Below are 13,452 nucleotides of genomic sequence, written 5' to 3'. Positions count from 1 at the left end.
TGAATACTAAATAGGTCACGCTCCTGGAGGGGTGCAGTGACACAGCACACAAAGGAAAGATGAGTTCTTTTCATCAACAGTCATGTCTGCTATCAATCTTTTTTAACACCATTGTTAGGGCAAGGACAGAGGAGACAGAATAACCCAACATGTGAATTAATTGACAGGTGTAATTTCAATCTTAAAAGTTGAAAGGCTGAGTGTGACAATAAAAGAAAGACAAAGGAGTGACCCCGTTGACAAATCAGACAAGAGATGACAATGAATGTGTCATGCATCTAAAGGAAAAGCTATTACTCTGCTTTCTTGTCCATTGTGTGGTTTTTCTCCTCACAGCCTTTCAGTGATGAAATCCTTTATGAGAAATTTGGTAGGTGAAACTTGAGACACCAGATGGATTTACAAGAAAAACCATAAAAACTTCCACATTGCATCATACAGATAAGGTCATTTGATCATTTAATTTCAATTCAATTCAAATGTGATAGTTTTTAAGCAACAAACTTAACCCTGTGGATTTGACCAAGAAGAAAGGCTGGGAGTGTTTGAGTGTGTCTGTGTTTAATTGTGGGTCTTTTAAAGCATGCACCACACTTAAAATTAAATGCTTCAAATAATAATAATGTGCAAACACAAAGAAAAAAGAAAGGAAAAAGTAAAAACACATGTTGGACGAGAACTGCTTTGCATTAGAGCACAGTAAGAAAATGAAGACACGAGGACCTGGAATGCATTGGAGGGACTGATCTTCAGGTTTGAGGTGCGTAGCAGGTAGGAAGCTTAAATCTAGTCCTTCCAAAAGCTAACTTTAAACAGTGTGAGAGACATTTTATGATGCCGGGTGGTCTTACTATCGAACCTTATCGAAGACAAACAGGTGTAGTTTTACACTTTCACTGAAGGGACTTTAGGTGTAACTGAGAGAAGAGGAAAGAAATTTAAACTGAGCCCAAATTTTTCATGCAGCATGACTGTATTTGTGTCTTTTCGGGGGGGTTTGCACATGTTAGTATGGAAATACAGCATGTGTGGTATTTATGAATAACACTGGGATCAGCGCTCACTAACAGATTACAGTGAATGTATTATAAACAATACATATGGTACAATACCAGTCTGAAGCTATGTATGGAACTGGCCTCAACATATGTTTTACTCTGTGTCGACACATGTGCAAATGTTGTCTCTGGAACACATCTGTGTAATGTAAATATACCAATGAGGTCAAGCTTCGTCAAACTGCATTAAGATGACCTGTTACATAAACAGTTTCAAAGAGGAGGAGTATTAAGCGCACCAATGTGGGTTCAATTTTAAGCAGAAAAGAGCTGAAAGGAAAATAAACATCTTCCCAATCCAATTTTTCAGCAAAGGGAACTCTTAAAAGGTGAAAAATAAGAAGAGGTGGGAAAATATGTCAGCAAAACAGAGGTAGGGATGTAAACTGTAACGGTTTGCTTGTTTTTATTGTGACTCTGTTTTCTGCATGCAGGAAGAAATAATACATTTTCACTGGATGTTTCTGTGAAAGAAAAAAGTTGGCTTAAGTTATTAAGGGATAAAAGAAAGGGGAGTGGGGGCTTTTACATGGTAGGGTTTACTCTGTTAACAACCAGCAGGGAAGCTTTTGGTGTTACTACTCCTACTCCCCTCCATGCACTTCATGTGATCTCATAATTGCAAAGCCCACAGGGGCAGGTAAATGGAGGTCAAACAAAACTCCTTTTTGTTACTCCAGCATCTTGGAAGTGAATCGTTTGAAGTCTATCAACACTAACACTCCCTGCAGAACAATGCAGTGTACATGCCCTCAAATGGTCCACATTCCTTTCATCATATAAGTAAAGACTGAGAATTATGTTAAAAGTAACTGTTTGCAATGAAAATAGTCAGCTTCATGGTCACGAGCTGAAATCTTTCCCTAGTGCATCTAGGTTTAATTAAGCATACAGGTTTTGCCTGTGATCCAAAAACATCTCACTCAACAGCTACGTCTGAGACTGGACAGATGGGTAAGTAAAACCCAGAAATAAGCAAGTCCTGCCACTTAGAAACCATCTTGGTAACACAGTAACACTTCCAGATAGTTATTTGGGCAGTTATTTTGAAGGCTCAGTCAAAATAATGCATCCAAAGAACAGTTATGTATTAGGATATGAAAGAATATACTGAGAGGAGAAAAACAAATGCAAGAAACCAATGAAGTTCGGTATAAAAAATTAAAACTGGGTTTTTGAACACAGTTTAGTGAACTTTTTTTTTTTTTTTAAACAGAAACACCAGAGACTATAGAAATAAAATATCATTGTCGTCTTCAGATTCTGGTTTAGAACCAGACTCTCTAAGCAGGACAATTGCAAAAATGTGATAATGGGATTTGAAATTTATAAACAAAAAACAATTCAGGTAGTTTCAATTCAATAACGGCATCGCAACCTACCAAGAGCAGCACAAATCAGTGGATCGAAAAGTAGGAAACCTTTTAAGGGAGGGAGCAAGTATTGTACTAATCAAAATAACTCTTTGTAAGCTCAGGGTTTACAGATATGTTTCAGTCTGTACACAGCACAGCAATTCAGACTGAATAGAGGCAGCTATAGAAGAATGCATTTTTGATATAAGGGGAAATTCACAAAATATTATTAACAACCTTGACAGCACTGTTTAATCAGAAGACGAGCATTACTGTCCATATGGAAAAGATCTATATAAATCTTATAAAGTTTGTATCTGTCTTGTGTGAAACTTGTATGAAAAGCATATAAGAGTGAAAACAGATATAAGATCCCTTTAAAAATTATATAATGAAACTTGTATGTTTTGGACACTTACTAAAACAATGTATGAAAGTAATGAGGAAGTGGCCACTTTCATGAGTAATCACATATAAGTTTTTACTATTTCTTTTCCATATGGGTGAGGACCAGAAATATGTGGGGCTCAGCTCTAAACATTCACGCTGAATACAAAGTCACAGCGCTGAACCATCCATGGCTACATTAGGCCTAAATAGGAAGTGCTTGTTTCTGAATTACATTCAGTACAATTTAAATACTTTCCTTCCCACATTTTGCACTGTGAAAGAGAAACATTTAGCAACTTAATCTCTTCAACCACGATTCCCCAGAAAAGATGTGTGAAAAAGATGCAGACGCCATGAGACAACCTTTCATATGAATTCCAAAAATCCAACTCAAACTACCCCTAACCCTATGTGAGTCACCCAAAGACCTGCTGGATTGACGTTAGAAGTACACGATCACAATAAAGTTAACAAAGTGCTTCCCAACTTGAGAAATTTGACCTTCGGCACAAAACAAGAATGCAGTTTTATGACTCTTCAACTGAAGGCCTTCATTTCCATCGCATTTGACTAACAATACATCTGGGCCTTAAACTCGGTGTGATTAGTACACATAAAGTAACAATCTCGGGATAATCTTTACAGGTGAAAGGTTCTCCAAGGTCCACTTTAGTCCAAGACTAAATTTACTGGTTATCTGCAAAAGGACATTAAAACAGCAGGTCTGGGTAGGGCTTCGCTCACTTCACTAGCAAGACTAATCATTCCATTTTATTGTGCAATGCCAGATGAAATACTGAGCTGAGCGTGTTCCCCTAAAAGTTTATATAACTTCAAGTCGGCACCACAGCCCCACAGGTGAGGCCCCCTTAGAAACGATCTTAGTGGTTCAACCCAAAAAGCAAACTTGGGACCAGGTAGTTTGAGTTTTTGTAAACAAAGTTTTATGGATCAGAAACGGGTAGGCAGCCGGGTCTCATGGTATTTGGGAAGGAACTGGGGAGGGCATTTCCACTCAACTTGACACAGTATGGATTTTGTTCCCATCCTAATGGAATTGCAGAAATATTTGAGGGGAATCCCATTACGTAGCAATTGGAGTGCTGTAATAATGTACTCACAGTCATTTTCCCACTGCGGTTGGCCTCCTCTCGCTCTGCCAGGGCTTTCAGGAAGTTATCTTTGAGTTCTTTTCCTGCACTTGCCAGTGTCCTGGAAAAGACAACACTCAAACGGTTTGAAATGTTTCTCTTAACCTGAAAATAAGTCACATGAAGCCTTAAAGGTTCTTAATGGAAGCTTTTCACCTTCGTGTTGCTACAGGGCAGTCTGACCCCCTTCTGCTCTAACATGAGCAAATAATCAAACATTATAAAGAAAAAGTGAATTAAAAATTGGCCATTGATTTGTTTTTTATCTCCTTTGACACTGTAGAAGAGAGATATTTCCGCTCTCTGTCTGCATGACTTTCCTTTCAATTTGCAAGTATAATCCCGCAGACTCAAGCCAGCATCTAGTATGTCATCCACAGCACTTCACCAAAGCTTATCTAGCTCTGAGAACGCTTCCACATATAAATTCTTAACGGAAGGTATCAAATTAAGTTGTTAATAAGTAGGGGTTTTTATTCTAAAATACATCTTAAATGTACAAAAATCAGCAGAACGTTCCAGCAAGATGCTATTAATCATATCTGAGTTCAATGACTTTTTACTTTTTACACTTAGGCCAGCCTGTTTCCATGGAGACTTGTTTCTGGCGCACACAAACGTATCCACACCTGAAAAAACACTGGCACTAATATTTGAACAGTTAACACTGCAGTATGAGCAGCAGAACTTTGGCACGCATCCAGAAGCGACTGTGCAAAACATTCATCAGACCCACACCAAGTTAACATCTTAAAGGCAGTAAACAGGCCATTGGTGACTTCTCAGTTGTGGTAAAACATGAAGAAGAAAGAATGTAAATTTAAAAAAAAAAGAAAGAAGAAGAAGCAGAACAGCCTTTAAATAAGCTACAATAAAGTAGAACGTGCAACTCCGGTGTTACTTCAGCTTTCTGGAACAGTGATGAACACAAACAAAATCTGAAATTCTCGACAGATTTCCCATGAGTGCATTATGCCCAATTTTTCAAGTAGTGTTGAGTTAAGTATTTCACTTATAACGTGGAACTGAACTATGAAGATTTTTAATATTTTTTCACCTAAATTCAACTTTATATTTATGCAGTTTCATCTTCATTTGTAATGATATCATCAAAGCCCATTTCCCAACAGTGCATTGTGGGACAAATTGATCCATTAAAAATGGTCGTTAATCAACTCAGAAAATATTTAGTTAAACAGACCAAACAAACTGTTCTTTCTTCTTTAGTTAGTTAAACAGACCAAAGTAAGCTTTTTTGCCATTATTTTTTAGTTATTTTTTATTTTTTTGCAAGGAGTGAAAGTATTTGGACGAGATGGCGGCGCGCTAACGCCATACGGATTGGTTAGCAAATCTGAATTTATAAATGGAATGGGTTGAATGCACAGACGCACATGCTAACCATTGCTAAGTAACTCACTAATAAAATGGCAGAATTTCACTCACTTGGAGTGAGCAGAACTTCTTGGATGGTCTGTACCATGTAGCTATATGTATTTTTGTGGGTTTGATTTTATTAGTTCCACTGAGACTTAATGTCTCATTTACAAGAGAGACCTAGGCAAACATATTAGGATTACAACAATAAAAGAAACATTTGTTTCCGTGTTCTGCTACTGGAAACTGAATTTCCCGGAGGAATCTACCCGAGCGATTAATAAGGTTCTATCTATCTATTAAAATAACTAAAAATAATACCTGGGTGTTATTTTCAATTCTTTAATATTAGTGCTTATATGGGTGTCAAGTTTTAGATCCAACAGAAAATTCTTACTAATCTGCACCGAACCACCTCTTGACATGGGCTCATCAATCAATTTGGAACTTTTAACCAAGACTGGATATTTAGAAAATACTTCCAGTCAACAGTTACTCAGTGTCAAAATGTTTTCTGGGCACTTGTGCGCTATATTTTATCTGTGATGTGAGCTGGTCTTCATTTTGCCGAAGCAGCACCTTTAACTTGATTTGGATCTTGGGAAAGCAGACAAAGGCACATCTCATTCTGCTGGTTATCTGTGCTGGTGTGGCCGAAAAACGTGCTATGAGCACGGAGAGAATTACCTGGTTGTGAGGAATAGATTTCAAACCACAGCGTCAGCATGAAATTTGGGACACAAAGGCAGATGTTTGCCTTCTGTGTGAATAAAAATTGCTAAAAAACCTCAAAGGGGACACTCACCAAATTTAAATTAGGTATAATTTTTACTTTTGTAGGAGGAGTCACTGAATCTTTCTCAATTAAGGATCTGACTGAATATGCGGTCAATTCTTTTAGTAGGTATATTTGACACATAACAGAACCAAACAGTGTACTGAGGTTCAGTACTTGGATCTTTACAGGCAATGTGAAAGGAAGTAATGATCCCAAACGTTCCTGCAGACACCTGTGAGTTGGTAATAAATCTGTTTCTTCCATCTTGAATCCAGTTCTGTCTGCTTCACTGTCCAAAGAGCAGACAGGTTCAGTTATATTCTACATTAATGGCTCCTCAAATTCACTTTCCATTCCCAAAGCACTTTAAGAAAGCCTTAACATCCACAACAAGCACAGACAAACAGGCAGTTTCTGCTCTTAGATTAACTTGACATTACAGTAAAACAGAACAGAATCTAAATGTTTAACTTTACTAGAATTTGGACCAAGATTGTAATTTATACTAGTCATTTGGCCAGTACCCCATAATGAAAGTCTTAGAGGAATCACACAGTGGTAAAAGTGCATGGACAGCACATACTTGGAGGCTAGAAGCTCACTTCATCTTCTGAGTGAGTGAAGGATTGCTGCTGGGTCATGGGGACTGAGGCCCCAAAGTAAACACAGGTGTTGCGGAGGCAAGTGACTGGGGTTACCCCATCCAGTAGCTAAAGCAACACACACAGTCACGGAGACTTCAGTAAGTAAGACTTCAGTAAAGCATATGGACCGGACCGCTGAGATTTTGAGTTTCCTGTCAATTAACAAATTTCTTATCAAGCCTCATTTAGGAATAACAAGAATTTCACTATTAAATGATGCTGATTAGTGGCTAATGACTAGGCATTACTCTCACAGTGATCCACCCATGTGCCCCCAGTGTCTTGTTTTTGGATTGTGGTCATGCAGGTGGTCCATGGAATTCAAAGAAAAGAAATGAGGGAGGAGGTGAGCAGTTATTATCTGGCTTTGTGAAAAAAATAAATCTGTCTAAGAGCATTTGTACGGCAGATATGAAATTACTTTTGCAAAGAATATGTGTTGGTGTGCCAGTTCAAAGGGGGAAAGGCTAGAAAACATCATAAATCTAATTTTGGACGCTATGCAAGTGTCAGCGTATCTGCGTCTTTAACACTTGGACAGTTTTTCCTGAGTTGGGATTTCAAAATCTTTTAAGACCTTGCTCGCCAAAACGAAAACACTACTTTGCTTGTACAAATTTTCCTAACAAGAACTCTTATTATTAAAAAGACACCGATTAAACGGGGCTGGATTAAAACACTGCAGGGGGCTGGGTTAGTGGTGGTGCGGTTTAAGGTACCAGTGAGACAACGAAATATGATCCAGGAAGTCCAGTTGAAGTAGTGGCCTTAGCGGCGTTAAAAGGCTTATCGGATGCCAAACACTGCACAGCAGTGTGTAATGCCCACAGTCGGGACTTTACAACTTTGACCATTTTACAGTTGTAACTTTATCTCTTGTTAGGAAAACAGCTCAAGCCATCTACCAATTCTATGCACTTAATATTATTATATATACCTGAATGAATTTAACTGTGCACAAGTCTTTTAGATGGCATTGCAGTTTTGTTTTATTCTTTATTTTTGTAACCTGGCACGGCTGGTGTAGCTGGCTTGATGACACAAGTGTGCAGTCACGTTGATCTTTACCACCATTCCAATGACATGTCTGTGCAAGAGCTCACTGCTAGCGTTCTTTCTTTGTATTTTTTTTAATGAGCCTTTTGCATCAAAGATTGATAAACATTTTTTGAAGTTCATTTAGTTGTGGTTCTGACACTGAAATGCTAGTTTGTAAGTCCATTTAAATAAGTGAGAAAGTAGCTAAAACAGTATGCAGTAGAAAATGCATATGTGGGCAAAAATGTTTTGTTTTTTTTAAATAGCTAGCAATCCTAAAGCATGAAACAGAAAGAAAAACACATCCAGAGCGAATATCGTGCAACACTACCTACTGACAGCATCTCATAACAACCACACCCTCCAGATGTTGCATTGCAGTGTTCAGTAAAAGCAACGACAACACCTGCCATGAAGTTAACAGGGTTTCCTGTTAACTTGACTGCAACTCAATAAATTATGAAATACATGAAAATATGACACAATCAGAAACTCAACAAAAACTCCTGGTCGCTGTGTTACAAACTGGAGTTTATGTAATGTTTAGTTCACCTCTGCTGGGGGTGAACAGCTGTTACTGCATAACCAGTATCTTCCAAGTGTGTTTATATATGTGTAAACACACCACTGCACTGCATACCAAAACCCAGACGGCTTCTTCCTGAGCTGCAAGGTTCTTAAACTGTTGTTTTTACACTATTTATTCTCATTAGTATACACTGACTAATCTTATTGGATGCACTGGAGAATTCATGTTTTCATATTTCTAATATCTTTTTGGAAAGAGCATTTGATTATGTATACTGTTTGATTGTACAAAAACAAATCTGACAGTCCATGTTGTTTGTTAAAACAACAGAAAACAGTCGGATCTTATTCTGTCATCCCGTAATTCTGTATTTTCTGGAGCTTTGTCAGCTGCATTACAATTATAGATTCTTATATATAATTTCTCATACAGCTTGGCCTTAGCAAACAAACAGCACCTGGAACCCAAAAACTGGAAAATACACACATACGTAAATCAGCAATGTTCTTATAGTGTGAGTGTGAATGTGAGAGAAAGAGAGAGAGAGTGTGAGTCTATGTATGTCTTTGTCACAAATGTACTTGATAAGGGTGGGAGCCTGCCCCCAAACCCAAGGCCAGAGGCAGACAGAGATGGAAACAGTACAACCACGCCAACCACAGCCCCCAGGAGTACCAAAGACCTGAGACCACACATCCGTGCGTTCATCCAAGCAAGAGAAGGAGGTAGGCCCCAGATGGGGAGCCCAAGGCCAAAGGGTGAGAGTCCTAGAGAACCAGAGGCAACGGGCACCCTGGTACGATTCAAGGGCCCCAGGTGCCCAAGAACCACACAGCACCCGGCAGAGAACCCCCCCCCCCCCCCCCCGCCGCCTTAATGGGCCAGTTACGTACCCCGGAACCAACAAGCATCTGTATCCGGGGGAGGGGCAGAAAAGTCCAGCAGGGACTATGTCCCACAGGGGCCAAGGCTCAGGAAGCCCCAAACACAAGCCCAGCCATGGACACACGCTCATTCAGTCCACTCACTCACTCTCACTCACCCACTAGAGATACACAGTGAGACTTTTTTTTTTACCACTAAAATATGCTGTAGTTTGGACCACCAAATAATTTAAATAAAAAGGTTCATACCCTGCAAAAAACAAGCAGATACACAAAATTACTGTCAGATTCATGAAGTTGTGCACTGGCCTATTTTGTTCTTTCCACTATACGCAAGCTAGCAAATCAAAACCAACAGGCATCTGCAGTAGCATGAACATGCTACCCATATACTGTCCTGCACCCATTTCTTTATTTAGGAAAACATGTTTACCTCTAGCTCAAGTGGAGAAAATGGTAACAGCATTGTAAGAGAGTACGTCTAATGCAAGAAAACAGCAGAAAGTCTGACAGAAGAAACTTAAATAAGTGGACTTCGGAGCTGACAGGATGAGAAAAAAAACCAAACAAGTTTTCTGGGAAAATAATATACTGTAAGTGATGACATCCACAAATAATTTGTCATTTTTAACAGAAGATACGATAGTTTAAGATAAGACCAAGAATACTGTAACATGCTTAAATTAATTGGTTAAAGCCCATATCTTTCCCTTCAGTATATTTTCTTTACGTCCTATTTTTTAAAATAATGACTCTATTCTTAAAAAAAACTTTGAATCCTAATTTTTATTGATTTTATAACATTTGTTTTGTTTTATTCTAGGCTTGTGAAATTTTATCACACTCAATAAATTTGATCTACAGCTAACTGTCTTTCATGTGTGAAAAGTTGCTACAGGAAATATTTCCCACCATTGACTGTCATTAAAAAGTTCTTTCTGGAAAAGTGGAGTAGCATTCCACCTTAATTTGGAATCACTGGTTTGCAAATAAATATGCAGCCACTGGACGAGAATTTGATCCAATGACAGGTAACAGATGTGGTGCTATAGAATAATTCCTTATTTTATTCTTAGGAAAGATTAGCAGATTGAAGATTTCATTAGCCTGCAGCTTTCAACAGTGTAACAGATGGGAACTTTCAATAGTACAGTGATTTCTTTAGAAACAACACATACTGTACCAGAATATTTTTCCTCGGCATGATTGGGAAAATGAATCTTATGGAAAATATTATTTTGGGCTGGTGGACGTCAAGGGAAATTCCACACAGCATGACAATTTACTTTATTTTGGGGGGGTTTATAAAATCCTCTGTCACCTCTGATTACAATGAGCTGAATGTATCAGTTACACATGTGGCATACATGATATTATACCTGACTTTTCTTTGTATACTGTGGCCACCTTGGCTTTCGGAGTTGTGGGGGTTACATATTGTGTACCGCCTGCCTAAAAAGTACTTGTTTCTAAATGTGGATCAAAGGAGTCATTGTCATTTCTTTTCAGCGGAGCTCATATTAAGATGTATTCCATTTGGGAAACATACAAAGCAAATCCTCTGTAATCAGTGAAGGATAATGTCCTCCAAACAACAACAGAAAAAGAGTAAGACTACAATGATTCAAATCCATGTTTTGAATTTGAATCCGATGTGTAGATTTAAAGAGAGCAACAGGAAACGTGAAAGTTTTGGAAAATCTACCCAATTGTTAGTCCTAAAATGAGAGGGCGAGCTCTCATCCTTGAATGACTTTCTGCAGTGCACATGTCAGCAATGTGGTTTCTTCCTCATCAGCTTATTAGCTTACACTGTAATCCAAAGCAACACATATGAAATCATTTAAAACTATTTTTCAACCAATTTCAGCTGCTGATTAGTGAAGAATTTCCTTAGCACCAACTTTTTTACAGCAGATTTATGGTCCTGTGTTGGTGTCCATTTGCACTTCTACTGAAACTACCCAAAGAGAAGGATAATAGGAATCACACCAACAAGCAAGTAGACTATTTCTAAGAAACTCTTCGTCTTCTCTGTAACACAACCAACACAAACATAATTAAGAGTAGAACTTCAGCTGCTTGATGCTTTGGCAGTGCCTCCAAGTGGCAGTGGAGAGCTTCAATATGTAGACATGCTAGCACTGACTCAAGCAAAGCAGTGCCACAATGGAGCCTGCAGAGCTCTATTTTTAATTTCTTCTTATTTAGCAGTGTAACTACTCAGGAGCTGGTATTTAAGTTTGCTTATCTTCTAAACTGAATTAAAACAATTAGACACTCCATTAGTCTTTGCTTAAACTGCTAATCCTATGACCCAGACACAAACAAGCTGCGGATGGATAGATGGATGGATGGATGGATGGAAACTAAAGCAATTCCATCAGATCTTGCCTGATGAATCCATAACAATACTCCGCCAACTATAGCATACATAAATACTAAGACCTTATGATGTAGAAAACTACTTGTATACATCATTAGGGCCGCTAAGCTATATTATGAGTCAGATATTATGAATCACCAGAGACTGAATCACTGTTTTCTATAGCTTTAAAGCAATTTGTTTGCACAGAATAATAAAAGTATTGTTTTAAATATAACTATATATTTATTTAAGGTAGCTAAACTTTTCCTATGCTTCACTCTATTTTTTAAACTACAACAGCAATGTGTTAGGATATTAAAGTTACAGAATTTAAAATTTGCCGTCATCTCTTTTGCAAATGTTGACATGGACACTAATGGAAATATATGTAAAACACTAAATACTCTCAGAGTATTATTGTTAAAATTTGGCTTGTTTGGAAAACTCCAGGAAAGCAAGCGAGTGACAACACTTTGATGCACTGTGTTACAAGTAGCAGTAAGCAGGTACATCTGTTTTATTAATCATTAATATGATACACGAAAAGAAAATGTGGAAACATTTCGGTCAAATGACAGCTTGTTATTTATTATCTTTTGCACCAGCTGGTTAAAAAGTGGCATATATTTTCATTTGTGAGGTGCATGAAGGGATGTGGTGGCAAGCTTAAGCCTTGCAGGATGTCTGTCTCTGGACAGCTCTTGCAGTGGAGAGCTCCAAATTTACACACCCGTCCAAAATCACAAAGTGCAAGCAAGGCAATTGGCTTGACAGCACATGTAATAGAGACTGCAAAACCTCGTCGCCCAAGGGCCCTCACCAGAGTAGCAGTGGAGGAGAGTGGCGGGGGGTTTGGCTCTCTTAAAAAAAAAGAGAGTTTGGGATCAGCTTTGTGAGGCTTCTCATGTCAGTCACATACACAAACTTATTTTTGCTAAGTATCTGGAGGTTGGATCCGCAGTGAAATGTGCAGTGTGCGTGTTCGTGGCACTGGTTTTACTTGGCACCACAAATGATAGCTCACTTTTAATATAGAGTAGAGAGTTAGAGAGCGCAGAATTCTTGAGGCAGACTGTAAAAACGTAGCAGCACAATGGACAATGAGCGTGGCTGTGGTTTGGACTGTAGGAAGATCGCGGGGAGCCTGATGGAAACCTCGCAGGACTGCCGTGAGCACGCGAGGTCAGGACATATGCTGACATGGACTTCTGAGCCCGAGTCAGAGCCAGAGCGGAGGGAAACCGAGGCCTCACGTCTGTTCAGCAGCGCTCTGCTGCTCCTCTTGTTTGTCTCTGAATTTATGTCAAATGTTAGTCCTGCCTGATGCAAAATGCAACACTAAGACCCCAGACATGGATGTATTCTGCACACATTAAACACAAAGCAGTTTCCAAAGTGCAGCAGGTTGATGATATGAGTACGAATATTTGATAAAGAACACAACACTACATATTCATTAACTGAACTATTTGGATAGGATCTTAAAAGGCCAGCTTCGCTATAATAGTTCCTTTTGGCGTGAACTGGATTAAGAATACAAATTCAGCACAAATGTCTCTCTCCAGAAAGCACACAAAAAAAGTATCTACAAATCTTGTTAGCAGCTTCATGTTGGAGCTTCTTTACTTGCCTTCACATGGTGAGAGGTACAGTAAGGGGTAGGGCTGGGCTATTCATCTGATTTTAATTTAATTAACCATAACTTCCAATATAAAGAAAACAAGACATTTGGGATAAAAATATTGCTTTTTGCATTCGTTTCCACTGCAAAGCTCTCTTTTATTTCATGTCATAAAATCAAGCACACCCATTTCCTTTACAGAGGAGTGCATTTGCCTCTCCCTAAAAGCCCAACTCAGTCACCAGCACAGAGTTCAAGG

General features: G+C 38.7%; 1 protein-coding gene across 3 annotated transcripts in view; it reads right to left on the bottom strand.

The window, feature by feature from the left end:
- The window catches only part of cfap299 (cilia and flagella associated protein 299), an 83,308-nt gene that overhangs the window by 59,828 nt on the left and 10,028 nt on the right, over window positions 1–13,452 (bottom strand). For all 3 annotated transcript variants that reach the window (XM_080895056.1, XM_080895058.1, XM_080895057.1), the window contains exon 3: window positions 3,925–4,015. In XM_080895056.1, the coding sequence (XP_080751182.1) occupies window positions 3,925–4,015 (91 nt within the window). The remainder of the gene's footprint in view (window positions 1–3,924; window positions 4,016–13,452) is intronic.

This window comes from Rhamphochromis sp. 'chilingali' (assembly GCF_963969265.1).
Source record: "Rhamphochromis sp. 'chilingali' genome assembly, chromosome: 10".
Classification (NCBI taxonomy): Eukaryota; Metazoa; Chordata; class Actinopteri; order Cichliformes; family Cichlidae; genus Rhamphochromis; species Rhamphochromis sp. 'chilingali'.
The sequence above is the reverse complement of the archived record's forward strand: the minus strand, read 5'-3'. Positions and strand labels throughout refer to the sequence as shown.